This window comes from Pristiophorus japonicus, chromosome 18, assembly GCF_044704955.1.
Source record: "Pristiophorus japonicus isolate sPriJap1 chromosome 18, sPriJap1.hap1, whole genome shotgun sequence".
Lineage (NCBI taxonomy): Eukaryota > Metazoa > Chordata > Chondrichthyes > Pristiophoridae > Pristiophorus > Pristiophorus japonicus.
The window spans coordinates 1,841,617-1,862,804 of NC_091994.1; the positions used below are offsets into that span (position 1 = coordinate 1,841,617).

A 21,188-nucleotide genomic window follows, 5' to 3' on the forward strand; every position below is an offset into this window, starting at 1 on the left:
TAAAAACCATTTCAACTACAGAAAAACAGCCAGAAGCACAATTGTACCAGTTGTTGTTCCAAACTTGTGCTGGGTCTGAAGGGTCTTTGCAGCACAACACGATGGTAGATTGTTGGTATTACATGTACAACACAGAAACAGGCCATTCGGCCCATCGGGTCCGTGCCGATGTACATACCCTAACACACCAGCCTCCTCCCACCCCTCTTCATCTAACCCCATCACCGCAACCCAATCCTTTCGCACCCTGCAACGTGGTCACAGTGAGGAACAATGTGAGGCAATGAATTAAGGGGCATCAATATTAAATTGTGCCATTTTAGCCAATGTCACAGGGCGTTAGTATCGGGGGTGTGAAAACACGGTCATCCGGAGCTCAGTGAATAGCACCCTCACCTCGGGGTCAGAAAGGCGTGGGTTCAAGGCCCACTCCAGGGACTTGAGCACAAAAATTTAGGTTGACGCTAACAATGCGGTACTGAGGGAGCGCCGCACTGTCAGGAGGGGCGGTACTGAGGGAGCGCCGCACTGTCGGGAGGGGCGGTACTGAGGGAGCGCCGCACTGTAGGGAGGGGCGGTACTGAGGGAGCGCCGCACTGTCGGGAGGGGCCGTCTTTCGGACGATACGTTAAACCGAGACCCCGTCTGCTCTCAGTTGGGTGTAAAAGATCCCATGGCACAATTTCGAAGAGCAGGGGAGTTATTCCCAGTGTCCTGAGGCCAATATTTATCCCTCAATCAACATCACTTTAAAAAAAAAAATGATCTCGTCATAATCACATTGCTGTGTGTGGGAGCTTGCTGTGCGCAAATTGCTGCTGCGTTTCCCACATTACAACAGTGATTACACTTCAAAAGTACTTCATTGGCTGTAAAGCGCTTTGGGAATGGCGCTATACAAATGCAACTCTTGCGTTTTTTTTCCTTTTTAGTGACATTATTGGCAAACCAAAGTGTCCCATTCCAGAGAAACCGACCAGCTTTATAAAAACATGGACCAATTCTGGGCTGCGTACTTACGTTTTCGACGTGCTCATGTCGACTGGCTCGTCTCCGGCTTGTACTTCCACTTTGATCGTTGCGTTCACTTCACCCGGCCCCTTTAGTAACCCAGCAGTCCTACCACCACCCCGGTCAACAGGCTCTGTATTCATTTTTATGTCTTCTTTCAATTCTTCTAGTTCACTGTCCGTATCAGTCTCCCTGGAACATTCCATTTTTGGTTTCTTCGTATCCACATCGTTGTGCAGGCCCTCCCGCTCCAATGCTCTCTTTTGGCTTCGCGTTCTGTAGATGTCGTCCGTCATAGCGGAAATATCTGTCGGTGCTAGGAGGGGAAAAAAAATAAAATAGTAAGCCATGAAAATCTTTGGGAGCTTCAATTTCCCCACCTGGCTCTACGGAGGACCAAAACCTAATTTCTTCCCCCAAACATTTGGTTGCAGTATTTGAGAATGGACAGCAGCTGTTCTCAAAGCAACCTCAAACATCCGACATTTAGGGTCTGGCTCAGACAGAGTTTTAAAAAGGATGTTGAGGCACTAGAGAAGGTGCAAAAAGATAACAAGGGTGATACCACATCGGAGAGGTTATAACCAACATACATTCCCTTTAAGCTGCACGGCCGTGCGGCACTCTGCAGGTCCCACACAGCTGGGGAGCTGGCTTTTAAATAGACAAAACGCGCACACACGAAATTTTGATGGGGCCACGTGGGACAAAACAAAATGAGAGCACACATTGGTTATAACTCATGAGGAAAGACTGGGGCTCTTTTCTCTATAAAGGAGAAGGCTAAGGGGTGACCTGATAGAGGTCTTAAGGGGTTCGATAGGATTAGTGTAGAGAAGACATTTCCTTCTTGTGGAGGAGACCAAAACTAGGGGCCATAAACATAAGGTTGTCACTAATAAACCCAATGGGGAATTCAGGAGAAACTTCTTTACCCAGAGAGCGGTGAGAATGTGGGACTCGCTGCCACAGGGAGGGGTTGAGGCGAATAGTATCGATGCATTTAAGGGGAAGCTGGATAAACACGAGGGAGAAAGGAATTGAAGGAGATGCTGATAGGACAAGATGAAGAGGAGTGGGAGGAGGCTGGTGTGGAACATAAACACCGGTGTAGGTAAGTAGGGCCGAATGGCTTGTTTGGCTGCTGTAAACTCTATGAATTGGCAGAAAATGGAGCGCCAGTTTCACCGGCTCATTAATTAGTGAAATCTAAAACTCCTCGGAAATGTTCCAGATACACCACAGGTTTGCAAGAACATTAGACACGAGAACAGAATGCACACCGGCATTTGGTTAAGTTCCACATGATCTTCTTGCAGTGCTATTTACAGGTATCAGTAGAACAGCCTGGGAGATAACTGGGCACTTGTCTGAAGGTGGACCCACGGGAGAAATGTGGTCCGCACTCCGTATGGGAACAGGGAAAATCTTCACAATGCACTGGTCACACCTCAGTCATAACCTGAATTACCAGCTCTCATTATGGCTGTACTTTGGGAATCTTGGGAGCTCCCAACGCCCTGAATAATAGTTCTCCCTGCATTGTAGATTATGCTGAAAAAGGAATAGCTTAGATCCTTTCCTAGGTTACAGTAGAATAGTGGTTATGATACTGGACTGGGAACCCAGAAGTTCCAATCCCACTATGTCCTGGGCCAATATTTATCCCTCAATCAACACAACAAAAACAGATTATCTGGTCATCATCACATTGCTGTTTGTGGGAGCTTGCTGTGCGCAAATTGGCTGCCGTGTTTCCCATATTACAACAGTGACTACACTCCAAAAGTACTTCATTGGCTGCAAAGCACTTTGAGACACCCGGTGGTCATGAAAGGCGCTATATAAATCCAAGTCTTTCTTTCTATTATGCCAATTTGTCAATTGGATTGTGGTAAATCTCATCATTTGTGGGCTTGCAATCAGGATTGTTGTAAAAACCCAACCGGTTCATTAATATTCTTCAGGAAGAACACCTACTGTTCTTTCCCAGTGTGGTCTCCACACAATTCCAGCCCCACATTACAGGGTTTCCCCCAAGCCCTGGGGATGGGTAATAAATACCAGTGTCGCCCACATCCAGAGAACAAATGAAGAAAGAAAGACTTGATATAAGATCACGGTTTATGGTCCACACTCCAGCTAATCAGGTACAGCCTGATCTACGACCAAACGTGACCTTTACACGAGAACACCAGGTTAAGTACAATTCTCATTTCCACGCAGATGAAAAATTAAACATAAAACAATTGCAATGTGGAAACAATTCCACAGCTTTTCTATCATATTCTCATGAAAATCCAGCAATGTCTATCTTCCGCCATGACATTTCTAACACACGAATCCCCAATGCAAACAGTACAGAATTAAAACAGAAAAAAACACATCTGTGGAGGGCGGAAGACAAGGTTAACATTGCAAGTCGATGCCATACATTTCTTATGAACGATCATCGCCTCAATTGTAACATTGTCAAATGCCTCCAAGGCCTTGGCCCCTCCCTATCTCCCGTAACCACTTCCAGCTGTACAACGCTTTAAGAGATCTTTGCGCTCCTCCAATTCTGGGCTACTGCGTAACCCCGATTTTAAATCGCTCCAACATTGGCGGCCGTGCCTTCAGCTGCCTGGGCCCCAAGCTCTGGAATTTCCTGCCTAAACCTCTCTACCTCTCTCTCCTCCTTCAAGATGCCCCTTAAAACCTTCCTCTTTGACCAAGCTTTTGGTCACCTGTCCCCAACATCTCCTTATGCGGCTCGGTGTCAAATTTTGATAATGCTCCTGTGAAGTGCCTTGGGACATTTTACTGTGATAGTGCGCTATATAAATGCAAGTTGCTGTAAGAAGGCTAACTTTGAAGGTATGAGGCGTGAATTGGCTGAGATGGATTGGCGAATGATACTTAAGGGGTTGACTGTGGATGGGCCAATTGAACAAGTACTTTGGTTCGGTATTCACGAAGGAGGACACGAACAACCTTCCGGTTATAAAAGGGGTCGGGGGGTCTAGTAAGGAGGAGGAACTGAGGGAAATCCTTATTAGCCGGGAAATTGTGTTGGGGAAATTGATGGGATTGAAGGCCGATAAATCCCCAGGGCCTGATGGACTGCATCCCAGAGTACTTAAGGAGATGGCCTTGGAAATAGTGGATGCGTTGACAGTCATTTTCCAACATTCCATTGACTCTGGATCAGTTCCTATAGAGTGGAGGGTAGCCAATGTAACCCCACTTTTTAAAAAAGGAGGGAGAGAGAAAACAGGGAATTATAGACCGGTCAGCCTGACATCGGTAGTGGGTAAAATGATGGAATCAATTATTAAGGATGTCATAGCAGTGCATTTGGAAAGAGGTGACATGATAGGTCCAAGTCAGCATGGATTTGTGAAAGGGAAATCATGCTTGACAAATCTTCTGGAATTTTTTGAGGATGTTTCCAGTAGAGTGGATAAGGGAGAACCAGTTGATGTGGTATATTTGGACTTTCAGAAGGCGTTCGACAAGGTCCCACACAAGAGATTGATGTGCAAAGTTAGAGCACATGGGATTGGGGGTAGTGTACTGACATGGATTGAGAACTGGTTGTCAGACAGGAAGCAAAGAGTAGGAGTAAATGGGTACTTTTCAGAATGGCAGGCAGTGACTAGTGGGGTACCGCAAGGTTCTGTGCTGGGGCCCCAGCTGTTTACACTGTACATTAATGATTTAGATGAGGGGATTAAATGTAGTATCTCCAAATTTGCGGATGACACTAAGTTGGGTGGCAGTGTGAGCTGCGAGGAGGATGCTATGAGGCTGCAGAGCGACTTGGATAGGTTAGGTGAGTGGGCAAATGCATGGCAGATGAAGTATAATGTGGATAAATGTGAGGTTATCCACTTTGGTGGTAAAAACAGAGAGACAGACTATTATCTGAATGGTGACAGATTAGGAAAAGGGGAGGTGCAAAGAGACCTGGGTGTCATGGTACATCAGTCATTGAAGGTTGGCATGCAGGTGCAGCAGGTGGTTAAGAAAGCAAATGGCATGTTGGCCTTCATAGCAAGGGGATTTGAGTACAGGGGCAGGGAGGTGTTGCTACAGTTGTACAGGGCATTGGTGAGGCCACACCTGGAGTATTGTGTACAGTTTTGGTCTCCTAACCTGAGGAAGGACATTCTTGCTATTGAGGGAGTGCAGCGAAGGTTCACCAGACTGATTCCCGGGATGGCGGGACTGACCTATCAAGAAAGACTGGATCAACTGGGCTTGTATTCACTGGAGTTCAGAAGAATGAGAGGGGACCTCATAGAAACATATAAAATTCTGACGGGGTTAGACAGGTTAGATGCAGGAAGAATGTTCCCAATGTTGGGGAAGTCCAGAACCAGGGGTCACAGTCTAAGGATAAGGGGTAAGCCATTTAGGACCGAGATGCGGAGGAACTTCTTCACCCAGAGAGTGGTGAACCTGTGGAATTCTCTACCACAGAAAGTTGTTGAGGCCAATTCACTAAATATATTCAAAAAGGAGTTAGATGAGGTCCTTACTGCTAGGGGGATCAAGGGGTATGGCGAGAAAGCAGGAATGGGGTACTGAAGTTGAATGTTCAGCCATGAACTCATTGAATGGCGGTGCAGGCTAGAAGGGCCGAATGGCCTACTCCTGCACCTATTTTCTATGTTTCTATGTTTCTATGTTGTCCAAGTAGCCGGGTAAAAATCCCGGAACTCCGTCCCTAACTGTGGGAGCACCTTCACCACACGGACTGCAGCGGTTCAAGGAGGCGGCTCGCCACCACCTTCTCAAAGGGCAATTAGGGACGGGCAATAAACACTGACCTTGCCAGCGACGCCCACATCCCAGGAATGAATAAATAAAACAGTGGAAGGACCAGTGGAGCCACTTTGAAAAGCTGGCGGGCAGGCAGAAGTGGCCAAGGCAATCCAACACAGCTTTCAAACCGAGACATGGGGATGGGAAAATGTTTTTTTTGAGATGTGGACGACACTAGGAGGGCAACATTTATCCGTGCATCTAACTAGACCAGCTTGGATATTAGGAGAAAAAGTATTTACACTTAATTAACAGAACATGGGTGGGTTGAGAACCATATACTCCGTCTCCTTGCAGAAAGCTTTCCAAGAATGATCATAACTCAGCCGATGCGTTTTTACATTACTGAGAAATTGTTGCACAGTCAGTCTTTCGGATGAAACGTTAAGCTCTCTTGCCTGTGCAAGTGGACGCAGAAGATCCCACGCGTCATTAAGAACAGAGGAGTTCTCTTTGTCCAGACCCTTGTTTATTGTTCACCATCACCACTAAAGTAGACTGCTCTCCCATTTATCTTCGCGCTGTTTGTGGGATCTTGCTGTGTGCAACTTGGCGGCTGCACTTGACCACATTTCCACAAGTAATTAATTCGCTGTGAAACACTTTGGGACATTTCTTTCCTTTACCCGCCCACTCCGATGTGAGAATCAGTGCCCTCCCACCAAGGAGGGAGAGAGAGAAGACCAGAGGGACAGTAGCTGCACAGATACAAAATTGGCTAATGAATAGAAACATAGAAAATAGGTGCAGGAGTAGGCCATTCGGCCCTTCGAGCCTGCACCTTCAATGAGTTCATGGCTGAACATGCAACTTCAGTACCCCATTCCTGCTTTCTCGCCATACCCCTTGATCCCCCTAGTAGTAAGGACTTCATCTAACTCCTTTTTGAATATATTTAGTGAATTGGCCTCAACAACTTTCTGTGGTAGAGAATTCCACAGGTTCACCACTCTCTGGGTGAAGAAGTTTCTCTTCATCTCGGTCCTAAATGGCTTACCCCTTATCCTTAGACTGTGACCCCTGGTTCTGGACTTCCCCAACATTGGGAACATTCTTCCTGCATCTAACCTGTCGAAACCAGTCAGAATTTTAAATGTTTCTATGAGGTCCCCTCTCATTCTTCTGAACTCCAGTGAATACAAGCCCAGTTGATCCAGTTTTTCTTGATATGTCAGTCCCGCCATCCCAGGAATCAGTCTGGTGAACCTTCGCTGCACTCCCTCAATAGCAAGAATGTCCTTCCTCAAGTTAGACGACCAAAACTGTACACAATACTCCAGGTGTGGCCTCACCAAGGCCCTGTACAACTGTACAAAAGCAGAGTAGTGATGGACAGTTGTTTTTTCAGACGGGAGGGGAGTGTACAGTGGTGTTCCCCAGGGGTCAGTATTAGGACCACTGTTCTTTGATATATATTAATGACCTGGACTTGGGTATACAGGGCATCATTTTAAATTTTGCAGATGATACAAAACTTGGAAATGCAGTAAACAATGAAGAGAATAGTAACAAACTTAATCATCATCATAGGCAGTCCCTCGGAGTCGAGGATGACTTGCTTCCACACTAAAAATGAGTTCTCAGGTGATTGAAGAGTCCAATGCGGGACCTACAGTCTCTGTCACAGGTGGGGCAGACGGTGGTTGAAGGGGCGGGTGGGTGGGGAGCCTGGTTTGCCGCACGCTCCTTCCGCTGTCGACGTTGGCTTCAGCTTGCTCTCGGTGAAGAGACTCGAGGTGTTCAGCGCCTTCCCGGATGCCTTTCCTCCACGTTGGGCAGTCTTGGGCCAGGGATTCCCAGGTGTTGGTGGGAATGTTACATTTTTTCAAGGTGGCTTTGAGAGGGTCCTTGAAACATTCCCTCTGCCCACCTGGGGCTCACTTGCCGTATCAGAGCGCTTGCTTTGGGAGTCGCGTGTGAGGCATGCGAACAATGTGGCCCGTCCAGCGGAGCTGATCGAGCATGGTCAGTGCTTCGATGCTGGGGATGTTGGCCTGAGCGAGAACACTGATGTTGGTGCATCTATCCTGCCATTGGATTTGCAGGATCTTGCGAAGGCAGCGTTGGTGGTATTTCTCCAGTGTTTTGAGGTGCCTGCTGTACATAGTCCATGTCTCTGAGCCATACAGGAGGGTGGGTAACAAACTTCAGGAGGACAGAAATGGACCGGTAAAATGGGCAGACATATGGTAGATGAAATTTAATGCAGAACAGTGGGAAGTGTTTCATTTTGGTAGGAAGAATGAGGAGAGGCAATATAAACTAAATGGAACAAATTTAAAGGAGGTGCAGGAAGAGAGACCTGGGGGGTGTATATACACACATCTTTGCAGGTAACAGGACAGGTTGATATGGGTGTTAAAAAAGCATATGGGACCTTGGCTTAATAAACCGAGGCATGGAGTACAAAAGCAAGGAAGTTATGCTACACCTTTATAAAACACTGGTTAGGTCTCAGACGGAATAGAGTATTCAATTCTGGGCACCACACTTTCAGAAGAGTGTCAAGGCCTTGGAGATTGACCAGAATCGTACCAGAAATGAGGGATTTCTGAATCAGGGAATGACTGTTTTTCTCTGCTATAGAAATAAATTTGATGTCAAATGGGAGACGAGGTCAGTACCGCTCCCATTGAATATAAATTTTTATTTAAATTTCTCTGATGGTTGCTTAATTTCCTCTATATTACTGATGACATCCATAGATTAGTATTTATGAAGCTTCAGTGTTGTCCAATTCCTGCTTCCCTGCCCCCCTACACAGCGCAGTTACAGTATTGGATTGCAGCTTTTAACTATCTCCCCACACAACCAATGCTTCCTTTAAGCCGCACAGCGCCTGCAGATCCCACGCAGCCAGTGAGCCGGCTTTTAAATAGAAAAACCCGCATGCGTGGAACTTTGACTGGCAGCGGTGTGGTGTCGATCTCAGGGGCAGGGGGCAGGCAGCAAGCAGCCTTGGTGCTGAGCTTCAGTGCTCGAGGCCGCGGTGTGGTGTCGATCTCAGGGGCAGGGGCAGGCAGCAAGCAGCCTTGGTGCTGAGCTTCAGTGCTTGAGGCAGCGGTGTGGCGTCGATCTCAGGGGCAGGGGCAGGCAGCAAGCAGCCTTGGTGCTGAGCTTCAGTGCTTGAGGCAGTGGTGTGGTGTCGATCTCAGGGGCAGGGGCAGGCAGCAAGCAGCCTTGGTGCTGAGCTTCAGTGCTTGAGGCAGCGGTGTGGTGTCGATCTCAGGGGCAGGGGCAGGCAGCAAGCAGCCTTGGTGCTGAGCTTCAGTGCTTGAGGCAGCGGTGTGGTGTCGATCTCAGGGGCAGGGGCAGGGGCAGGCAGCAAGCAGCCTTGGTGCTGAGCTTCAGTGCTTGAGGCAGCGGTGTGGTGTCGATCTCAGGGGCAGGGGCAGGGGCAGGCAGCAAGCAGCCTTGGTGCTGAGCTTCAGTGCTCGAGGCCGCGGTGTGGCGTCGGTCTCGGGGGCAGGCAGCAAGCAGCCTTGGTGCTGAGCTTCAGTGCTTGAGGCCGCGGTGTGGTGTCGGTCTCGGGGGCAGGCAGCAAGCAGCCTTGGTGCTGAGCTTCAGTGCTTGAGGCAGCGGTGTGGTGTCGATCTCAGGGGCAGGGGCAGGCAGCAAGCAGCCTTGGTGCTGAGCTTCAGTGCTTGAGGCAGCGGTGTGGTGTCGATCTCAGGGGCAGGGGCAGGGGCAGGCAGCAAGCAGCCTTGGTGCTGAGCTTCAGTGCTCGAGGCCGCGGTGTGGCGTCGGTCTCGGGGGCAGGCAGCAAGCAGCCTTGGTGCTGAGCTTCAGTGCTTGAGGCCGCGGTGTGGTGTCGGTCTCGGGGGCAGGCAGCAAGCAGCCTTGGTGCTGAGCTTCAGTGCTCGAGGCAGCGGTGTGGTGTCGGTCTCGGGGGCAGGCAGCAAGCAGCCTTGGTGCTGAGCTTCAGTGCTCGAGGCAGCGTTGTGGTGTCGGTCTCGGGGGCAGGCAGCAAGCAGCCTTGGTGCTGAGCTTCAGTGCTTGAGGCCGCGGTGTGGCGTCGGTCTCGGGGGCAGGCAGCAAGCAGCCTTGGTGCTGAGCTTCAGTGCTCGAGGCAGCGGTGTGGTGTCGGTCTCGGGGGCAGGCAGCAAGCAGCCTTGGTGCTGAGCTTCAGTGCTCGAGGCAGCGGTGTGGCGTCGGTCTCGACGGCAGGGGCAGGCAGCAAGCAGCCTTGGTGCTTGAGGCAGGCCTTCATTCCCCGCGAAGATGCAGCACCCGGACGGACGTGAGGCCATTCGGCCATGGGATTGCAGCGGCGTCAGTGGCTGGTCGGGAGCAGCAGCAGCCTTCGAGCTGTGAGGGGGACTGACTGAGGCCATTTGGACAGGGAGAGGCAGCCACATCAACATCTTTATATTTAAATTTGCAGAATGGTGCACCACATATTATGCAATGGTTTGCTTTCTCATGCAAGAAATTCTTTGTTCTTGGTGGAAGTTGATCCATTGCAAAGTTGAATTGGCACTTTTATTTCTCCAAACACACAGTCCTTAATTTGCAGGCACCGGTTCTGCAAGTTTAGCAGTGAAAAGCTGAACTCACTGATTTCAGCAGGTGATTTATTCAGCAGTGCTGCTAAAAGCACTCCATCACACACAGAAATATCAAGAAAATTAAAATGCAAGCCTTTGCAGGGGTCCAAGAAACAAATCTTCACTTTTTCTGCAGCACTTTAAAAAATGGCCGAGTGCCAATGTTTACTTCAGACTGCGCGTGCGCGAACGCTCCAACGCGCAGGGTTGCCGGCACCAAGAAGCCTCATTTAAATTGTACCCGCCCCCTCCAAAAGCTTGGTCAAAGAGGTAGGTTTTAAGGAGGAGGAGAGGGGGGGTAGAGGGGCACTCTAATCACTCTCAGCCCCTCACCATGGAGCACAGCTTCACTTCCCATCGGTGCTGCCGCTAATTACAAGTTTATTTCAGAAAGTTCCGAGCACCAGCAACACCGACAGCCTTTACAAAGCAAGGCATCACCCTCTGCTTTTGCAACAAGCTAAATAGAGCACATAAATTCGACGGAATGCTTCAACTTTCTCTTTTGAACAGCTGGTACCGCAGAGCGGGATACGGATTCATCCTCGAGTGTCGGTACGTTCTGGGCGGGAGGCTGGGCATGGCGGGGAGAGTGAAGGAGGAGAGAAGAGACACAGAGCTGAAGAACAGATGAGTCGAGAGCAAATACTTCCAGGAAAAGCACCTGCTTGTATTCAGCTAAACAGCATCATTGGGGAGGGCTTTAAAGACCCTGCCGAGCCAGCCCCCAGGTCGTGGGGCAGATCTTATGAGGGGGAAATAAAAACTAGAGGGGTGGGGGGGTTACGTGTACAAAAATGATTTAATCCTTGCAACAGAAAATGTAAGTAAATACAGTTAATTGGTGAAACGGTTAATGTTAGCATCCCTTTCAGGCTGCAGCAACGATTCATTTTGATCCCCCAACAATATTTCGGATGGAATTCACGTGTTCTCAGTTGGGGTGAGGGTAGGGATGTTGCAGGTGGAATGTACACAGGAAGCCCAAAGGCTGGGCCAGTGCTGGCTGCGGCTGGCAGCATTGTTCCCTTTAAGCTGCGCGGCCGGGCAACTGTCTGGAGCTCCCTTGCAGGCTGCTCGCCGGCTTCACTGTAGGACACAGCGCGCGTGCGCGGGAACGTGAATGGGCCACGCAGTCCGTTAGAGACAAATTTTAAAAAAATTTTTTTTTAAGGGACTCAAAACAAGAGCATCACTTGGCTGAGGCGCTGGAGACATACTAAAGCACAGATCAGCACGTCACGTAAGTCAGGGGTTGCAGCGAGGGGGGGGGGGGCAGGGAAGAGAGGGGAAAGGGGGGTGAGGGAGAAATATTCTGCACGAGATGCCTACTGCCAGGTCACTACAACCAGGATTAAAATACATTGAGAACTGGATTTTGTAACTTTAAAAAAAGACCACTTTCATTGTTAAGATTCAAGTTTGCTGACTTGAAAACTTCTCAACAGTTTTAAACAAATTTCTCACCAGCTTCAATTGGCCAAAATGTGCCCAACACTTAACCCTTTATAGAAGCACCTGGGGGCTGTGGTTTGAGGCGGGCTGAGGGAGCGTCACTGTCTGCTTACCTGCACCCAGCTGATAAATGGCTGAGTCACATTTGATCCCATGACATCACTTGGTCTCCACACATGACCCTTCCCATAATTCCAGGCGACGCACAAAGCACTTTCCAGAGAACCAGCTTGAACCGGCTCCAGACGGCAGCCGAGTGCTGTTAACCCCTCGCACACAGACAGACAGAGCGACACATGCACCCCCCACACACAGACAGAGCGACGCATGCACCCCCCACACACAGACAGAGCGACGCATGCACCCCCCACACACACACACCTCGACGCATACACCCCCCCCCCACACACACACCTCGACGCATACACCCCCCACACAGACAGAGCGACGCATACACCCCCCCCCCCACACACAGACAGAGCGACGCATACACCCCCCACACACACACACCTCGACGCATACACCCCCCACACACACACACCTCGACGCATACACCCCCCCCACACACACACCTCGACGCATACACCCCCCCCACACAGACAGAGCGACGCATACACCCCCCACACACACACACCTCGACGCATACACCCCCCACACACACACCTCGACGCATACACCCCCCCCCACACACACACCTCGACGCATACACCCCCCCCCACACACAGACAGAGCGACGCATACACCCCCCACACACACACCTCGACGCATACACCCCCCCCACACACACACCTCGACGCATACACCCCCCACACACACACACCTCGACGCATACACCCCCCACACACACACGACGCATGCACCCCCCCCGTGCATACAGGCAGCGCGATGCATACACCCCATATATACACACACACACACACACACACACACACACAGGCAGCGCGACGCATGCAACAGACACACACACACACAAACGCATACAGGCACAGGCACGCTGCAACTCCTGGCTGTGGCAGGCTGTCTGCTACTGTGTAAGCACCCCCAGATTCTCACTCTCCCGTGGCACAATACTACATTCAAGTTTCATCGGCACAACTGAATGTTTCTATAAAAATGACTCGCCGGCAGAAACATTTAACCACTAACAATTTTTTTTAAAATGATGGGTTACATCGGTGCTGGGGTTGGGCGTTTTAGATTCTGTGACCAAACTTTTTAAAGGAGCATGCGCTGCCTTTGAGGGCAAATTTGTGATAATTCCTCTCCCTTCAACACAGTAATATGATTCAAACTCCGAGTGTAGTTCCAGTTCATTGAATAAACACTGTTTTGGCCACTGTGGGTTTTTTTAAATTTCAGAGGATCTGGACCCTGGGCTGTGCTTTTTCCTTTGCCGAGCTCGAGGGGTACAGATATCGTTGTAGCACATATACTGCAGCTAACATGGAACTCAGGCCGAGGACGGACACGAGGGCATTCTGATCAAATGCGTTTTTTTTATTGGGGGGTGGGGGGGCGGAAGGGGGAAAAGAGAGAGAAACAAAACGGAGGGAGGAAGTTGGAGAAGAGAGTGGACAAAATGGGCAGGGGGAGAGTGGGGGATTGCACCTGTTTTAACCCAAACGTCAGTAATCAAGTATTTAAAATTTCCCTAACTCCACTTTTAATTGTCAGGATGTGTGAAGATGTGATCTACCCCTCCTCCTCCTTTATTCCACATTCTCCAGTGGAGAGACAGCTCAGCACAAGACTCTTGCTGGAGGCCTTCCTGAGGTATGAGGACACCTAGTGACACGATGTCTTCTTGGTACTGTGCCAGGCGGTGCCAAGCTGTACCAGTCTCAGGCCAGACAGTGGCAGGTTCCAGTAGTACAAGGCTGTGCAGTATTCACCCAGTGTCTCTCTCGGTGGCCTTTTGCACCCAGACAACTCCAGAACTCAGCCCTTCTGTGTTCATTTCTCTGCGTGAGTTTTACACCCTTCTGGTTGAATATGCTTCAGGGAGGATAATGCAGAGTGCCCGGACAGCTCGAGACCAAGCATTGCTCAGACAACAGACATTTCACGCACTTTGCGTGCTCATTGTTACCGAGTAAATGGTTTAATTTCCTCTCTCATTCTGGAATTGCAGCTTGGAAAGGCAAGGTAAATGACTGGAAATCTGGCGACCTTTCAAGACAGATAAAAATCAAGCGTGCTCGATCCTAAAGGTTGCGGGGGCGGGCAATGAAACAAACAGACAAGCAAGTGCATTGCCCGTCATTAGGATTATCAATAGCAGCTCCAGTCAGTCCCAGGACAGAACACATTCTGGTGTTTTCCAGCAACCAAGTCCAAAGATGGCCAGATTCCCGCCGTGTGCGCAGAATGGCGAAAGAAGAAATATAAATGCCCATCAATTTAATAGCAGGCGGATTTCTTTGACCTCACTTGGCTTTGGCACCGAGGGGCTGGTCAACAGAATAACTAAGATAGTGCTTTATGCTTTGTATACAGGGAACACGGCCCAACTTATAATAGCATCGACGAGCTCTGTGGAAGCAAGGTACTCGGGCATTTGATGCAAACCATCGATTTGGAGATTGTGCGATTCTGAACTGCATTAGAACATAATAATAGCAGGAGTGGGCCCTATGGCCCCTCGAGCCTGCTCCGCCATTCAATAAGATCACGGCTGATCATCGACCTTAATTCCATTTTCCCACTTGATCCCCATATCCCTTGATTCTCCAAGAGTCCAAAAATCTCTCGATCTCAGCCTTGAATATACTCAGAGACTGAGCCTCCACAGCCCTCTGGGGCAGAGAATTCCAAAGATTCACCACCCTCTGAGTGAAGAAATTCCTCCTCATCTCAGTCCTAAATGGCCGACCCCTTACCCTGAGACTGTGACCCCCTGGTTCGAGACTCCCCAGCCCGGGGGAAAACAACCTCTCAGCATCTACCCTGTCAATCCCCCTCAGAATCTGGTATGTTTCAATGAGATCACCTCTCATTCTTCACAGCTCCGGAGGGTATAAGCCCAAACTCTCATCATAAGACATATTCAGATATAACAGTCAGATTCATAGTCCTTGCGCTGTCGATTACAAAGAAATTTTGCCAAACATTCCTCCCCCCCACCTCCCGCCCCAAGGAAAGTACTTTAAGAGCGTGCCATGTTGTGCAAGGCTGGGTTCCGACAGCCTCACTTCCCCAAGCAGTATGCTGTCACGTGGTGAATCAACGAGCCAAATGTCATGTGATTCCCACCATACACCCTTCCACAATCAACTCTGGGGAGGAAGGCTCTTCAGCTCATACAACACCATCTTCCCAGCACAATAAGTACAAACAGCACAGTGTACAATGTCTCTCTCTCTCTCCCCCAAGAATCTGGTCAATTGCAGCTGCATTGTATAAATTCAAAGCGGGCGACCTATGTGTACTTGGGGTTGATTTAAAGACATGAACTGCACAGATCGTGGCGATAAAAAGTTGGCGCCTTATGTTGCGAGCGAGGCTACAGCAACATTTGAGAGAACATTAAGTTAGGTTACTATGTGCTTTTGAAATAAGATTTCTCCCTTCAAGGCAATGATTCATCCGTCTCCGTGGGACAGCAGGCCCGCTGATACATCACCCAGGAGGGTGTTCTGCATCTGAGCCCAAACTGTGCATGTTGGCAGGCGTCCGAGACCACAAATAGTGGGTCGGGGAAGCGGGTGGGACATCATCGCTGAGCCCAGGCCCGTCCTCAACTTGAGGTCCACACTTACAGGAAAGTGGTGATTGCACGAGAGATTTACGAGGATATTGCCAGGAATGGAGCATTTTAGCTATGATGAAAGATTGGACAGGCTGGGGTTTGTTTCTTTGCAACAGAGGAGGCTGAGGGGAGATTTAATTGAGGTGTATAAATTATGAGGGGCCCAGATAAATTGGATAGGAAGGACTTGTTTCCCTTAGCAGGGAGGTCAACAACCAGTGGGTATAGATTTAAAGTAATTGGGGGGAGGTTTAGAGGGGGGGGTTGAGGAAAAATGTCTTCACCCAGAGGGCGGTGGGGGTCTGGAACTCACTGCCTGAAAGGGTGGTAGAGGCAGAAACCCTCACCACATTTTAAAAGAAATTTGATGTGCACCTGAAGTGCCGTACAGGGCTACGGACCGAGAGCTGAGAAGCGGGATTAGACCACGTCATGTATTCAATTGTCATTGTAACCCATATATAAACTGACCCAAGTTGTACACCGTAAGAGCGAATGGGCTAAGGTTTGGCAGATGGAATACAATGTCGGAAAATGTGAGGTCATCCACCTTGGGGAAAAAAAACAGTAAACGGGATTATTTGAATGGGGAGAAATTGCAACATGCTGTGGTGCAGAGGGACCTGGGGGTCCTTGTGCATGAAACTCCCAAAAAGTTAAGTTTGCAGGTACAGCAGGTAATCAGGAAGGCGAATGGAATGTTGGCCTTCATTGCGAGAGGGATGGAGTACAAAAGCAGGGAGGTCCTGCTGCAACTGTACAGGGTATTGGTGAGGCTGCACCTGGAGTACTGCGTGCAGTTTTGGTCACCTTACTTAAGGAAGGATATACTAGCTTTGGAGGGGGTACAGAGACGATTCACGAGGCTGACTCCGGAGATGAGGGGGTTACCTTATGATGATAGATTGAGTAGACTGGGTCTTTACTCGTTGGAGTTCAGAAGGATGAGGGGTGATCTTATAGAAACATTTAAAATAATGAAAGGGATAGACAAGATAGAGGCAGAGAGGTTGTTTCCACTGGTCGGGGAGACTAGAACTTGGGGGCACAGCCTCAAAATACGGGGGAGCCAATTTAAAACCGAGTTGAGAAGGAATTTCTTCTCCCAGAGGGTTGTGAATCTGTGGAATTCTCTGCCCAGGGAAGCAGTTGAGGCTAGCTCATTGAATGTATTCAAATCACAGACAGATAGATTTTTAACCAATAAGGGAATTAAGGGTTATGGGGAGCGGGCGGGTAAGTGGAGCTGAGTCCACGGCCAGATCTGCCATGGTCTTGTTGAATGGCGGAGCAGGCTCGAGGGGCTAGATGGCCTACTCCTGTTCCTAATTCTTATGGTCTTATAACACTGACCACTAGATGGTGAACTTGTGGGAGACACTCCTAACCTGGACTTTCAGGTATAAAAGGGGAAGCTCCACCACCTTCATCACTTCAGTGCTGGCTAATAAAGGTTACTGGTCACAGAGTGACCTTCTCTCAAGTATGGGCCTCGTGTGTATTTTTATACTGTATAGTAAGGGCATATTTTTGGCGACAAGAAACTGGGATTTAAACATGCGAGCATGGCCACTAGCAGCACAGACGAGGTGTACTGTGTTGGTGATGATCGGGACGACTTTATTGAGAGACTACAGCAAAGTTTTGTCACTAAGGAATGGCTGGGACAGGATTCAGCCGACAAACACAGGGTATCTCCTGACGGTTTGTGGATCCAGGATGTACTCCCTGATGAAGGACCTTCTCGTACCAGAGAAGCCGGCGGACAAGACTTTTGTAGAGCTCAGTAAGTTGATCGGGGAACACTTTAAACCGGTGAGCAGCATGCACATGGCGAGACACCGGTTTTACACGCACCGGCGGCGAGAAGGGCAAAGCGTTCCAGACTTCGTGGCAGACCTCCGGTGATTGGTGAGCCTATGTAAGTTCCCAGATGCATGCAGAGCGGAGATGCTGCGAGATTTTTTTTATTTTTTTTTATTGAGAGCAACGGGCACGCTGGGGTTTTCAGGAAACTGATTGAGACCAAAGACTTGACCCTGGAAACGGCGGCTCTGATGGCCCAGACATTCATCTCGGGAGGAAGAGACCAGAATGATGTTTGACAAAAATCTTGGTTCAAATGCAGCAAATGGACAGGAAGTCAACATTGTTAACGCGGCACACAGTTCTCCAGGCAGACAGGGGCAATCGGACATGCCCGAGCATGTAGTCGAACCCAAAGGGGGAATTCAACAGAGACAATGGCTAGCTGAACGGCGATTCACGCCATCGCAAGGGACAATGCGGCCAGTAATGGAGCCATCAACACCTGTCAATGGTGTGCTTAAGGGCAGTTACAGAGACAGTCAGAGACGATCGACTGGTAATGGACCTTTTGTTTTCAACAACGGCTCATGTTGGAGGTGTGGAGGCAAATACACAGCCAGAGCTTGCAGGTATCAGCAATATACCTGCAGGAACTGCAACGTCAGCAGTCACTTGGCACGTACGTGCAGGAAGCCTGCAGCCAGGTTGATGTACGAGGAGGACGGGCCTGATGTAAGCCCTACGAAGACAAATGGACACTGGGGGAAATCGCTGGAAGCTGAAGTTCAGCAATTTCATGTGGAGCACATATACAGTTCATACACCAGAGCGCCACCGATAATGATGAAAGTGCTCCTCAATTGTATCCCAGTATCAATGGAGCTAGACACAGGGGCCAGCCAGTCCCTGATGAGTATCAAACAGTTCGACAAGTTGTGGACGTCCATGGCCAGGAGGCCAAAATTATTGCCAATTGACGCACAGCTACGGACATATACAAAGGAGATCATTCCGGTGCTAGGCAGCGCCACGGTAGTCGTGACCCACAAAGATTCGGAGAACAGGTTGCCACTCTGGATTGTCCCAGGGGAGGAGTTGGCTTGCTGACATGAACTTGAAATGTGGCAATGTCAATGCAATTTCTTCTGTGGAGCGAATATCATGCTCACAGGTCCTGGACAAATTTGACTCATTATTTCAACCCGGCATTGGCACTTTCATGGGGACCAAGGTAGTGATTTACATAAACCCGGACGCCAGGCCAGTACACCACAAGGCCAGAGCGGTGCCATACGTGATGTGGGAAAAGATAGAAGGCGAATTGGACCGCCTGCTGAGGGAAGGCATCATCTCGCCAGTCGAATTCAGTGACTGGGCGAGCCCGATCGTGCCGGTGCTCAAGGCGGATGGGTCGGTCAGGATATGTGGCGATTACAAGGCCACCATCAATCGGGTGTCACTCCAAGACCAGTACCTACTACCGAGAGCGGAGGACCTCTTTGCGACGCTATCCGGTGGCAAACTTTTTTCAAAATTGTACCTGACCTCAGCTTACATGACCCAGGAGCTGGCGAGTGAGTTGAAGAAGCTGACCACCATCACGACACACAAGGGGTTGTTTGAGTACAACAGATGTTCGTTCGGGAGTCGCTCGGCCGCCGCAATCTTTCAACGAAATATGGAAAGCCTCAAGTCGATTCCAGGGACGGTGGTTTTTCAAGACGACATCCTCATCACGGGTTGTGATACTGAAGAACACCTCCACAACCTGGAGGAGGTGCTACGCAGACTGGACCGGGTAGGTCTGCGACTGAAAAAGGTGAAGTGCGTCTTCCTAGCTCCGGAGTTAGAATTCCTGGGGATGAGGGTAGCAGCAGATGGGATCAGCCCTACTGCGTCCAAAACGGAAGCGATCCAGAGAGCATCCAGACCTCGTAACACGACGGAGCTGCGTTCGTTCCTGGGGCTCCTGAACTATTTTGGTAACTTTCTTCCCAAATTGAGCACGCTGTTAGAGCCACTACACGTGCTCCTATGCAAAGGTCGCGAATGGATCTGGGGGGACAGCCAGGAAAGGGCTTATGATGGAGCATAACAAATTTCGTGCTCTAACAATCTGTTAACGCTATATGACCCATGTAAAAAAACTTGTTTCAACGTCCAAGCGTCGTCCTATGGTGTCGGGTGTGTGTTGCAGCATGTCAATGGTCAGTTACAGCCGGTAGCTTATGCCTCCAGAAGTCTGTCCCAGGCAGAACAGGGCTACGGGATGGTAGAAAAGGAAGCGCTTGCATGTGTAGATGCTGAAAAAAAATGCACCAGTACCTGTTTGGCAGGAAATTTGAGCTGGAGACAGATCACAAACCCCTAACGTCCCTTTTGGCCGACAACAAGGCCATAAATGCAAATGCATTGGCCCGCATACAGAGGTGGGCACTCATGTTAGAGGGGGCAACCGAGCATGCTGTTGAGATGGTCATGGCAGTTGAAGCTTTCGAAAGTGAAGGCTCACCCATGACAGCCCGTCAGATTAAAGGCTGGACAAATAGAGACCCGCTACTGTCTTTAGTCAAGAAATGTGTCCTGAATGGGGACTGGGCAGCCACGTACGGGGCATGCCCTGAGGAATTCAAACCATTTCACAGGCGCAAGGATGAACTCTCGATTCAGGCCGATGCCTACAATGGGGAAACCGGGTAGTCATTCCCCAGATGAGAGAACTCCACAATGAGCACCCACGCATTGTCATGATGAAGGTGGGTGGAGCTTCCCCTTTTATACCTGAAAGTCCAGGTTAGGAGTGTCTCCCACAAGTTCACCACCTAGTGGTCAATGTCCTCACGGTGTCCAACTTAGGTCAGTTTATACTGGGTTACAATGACCGTTGAATACATGACATCACCTACCCCCCCAAAATCTTATTGGGATCACAGGTTAAGTCGCTCTGGTGATTTACGCTCCCTTGTAGAGCGCCTGAGTTGGGGCTCCGGTTGTTGGGCGCTGGCCTGAGTGTCTGCTGTTTGCCGCCCACGGTCTACCGGACATCTTGGACAGCGACAATGGCCCGTGCTTTACAAGCACTGAATTCCAGGACTTCATGGCAGGAAATGGTATCAACCATGTCAGAACGGCACCGTTCAAGTCAGCCTCAAACGGCCAGGTGGAACGAGCAGTGCAAATAATCAAACAGGGTATGTTCAGAATCCAAGGGGGTTCCCTACAAAGCCGCTTATCACGCCTCCTGTTGGCCAAAAGATCCCGACCACACTCGCTCACAGGGGTCCCACCCGCAGAGCTGCTAACGAAAAGGAAGCTCAAAACCCGATTATCCCTTATACACCCTATGAAAGAAATTGTTGAGAGCAGCCGCCAGTCACAATGTGACTACCATGACGGGAATGCGAGGGCGCGATGTATTGATGTCAATGATCCTGTTTTTGTCCTCAACTACACTGCAGGGCCTAAATGGCTCGCAGGCACTGTGATTGCCAAAGAGGGAAATAGGATTCTGGTCGTTAAACTTACCAATGGACAAATCTGCCGCAAACATGTGGATCAAACAAAAAGGAGGCTCAGCAACCCCATAGAAGCAGAGGAAGAACACGATATAGAGTTCACTCCACCACAGGTGACCGAACACCGGAACCAAAGGGAGGAGAGCCCAGTCACTGTGGGCAGTCCGGACAGGCCTGAGGCACCGCAAACAGCAGACACTCAGGCCAGCGCCCAACAACCGGAGCCCCAACTCAGGCGCTCTACAAGGGAGCGTAAACCACCAGAGAGACTTAACCTGTGATCCCAATAAG

General features: G+C 49.7%; 1 protein-coding gene across 6 annotated transcripts in view; it reads right to left on the reverse strand.

The window, feature by feature from the left end:
* Positions 1 to 21,188, reverse strand: part of gatad2ab (GATA zinc finger domain containing 2Ab) — a 156,840-nt gene that overhangs the window by 60,949 nt on the left and 74,703 nt on the right. For all 6 annotated transcript variants that reach the window (XM_070859551.1, XM_070859549.1, XM_070859553.1 and 3 more), the window contains exon 3: positions 1,021 to 1,327. In XM_070859551.1, the coding sequence (XP_070715652.1) occupies positions 1,021 to 1,327 (307 nt within the window). The remainder of the gene's footprint in view (positions 1 to 1,020; positions 1,328 to 21,188) is intronic.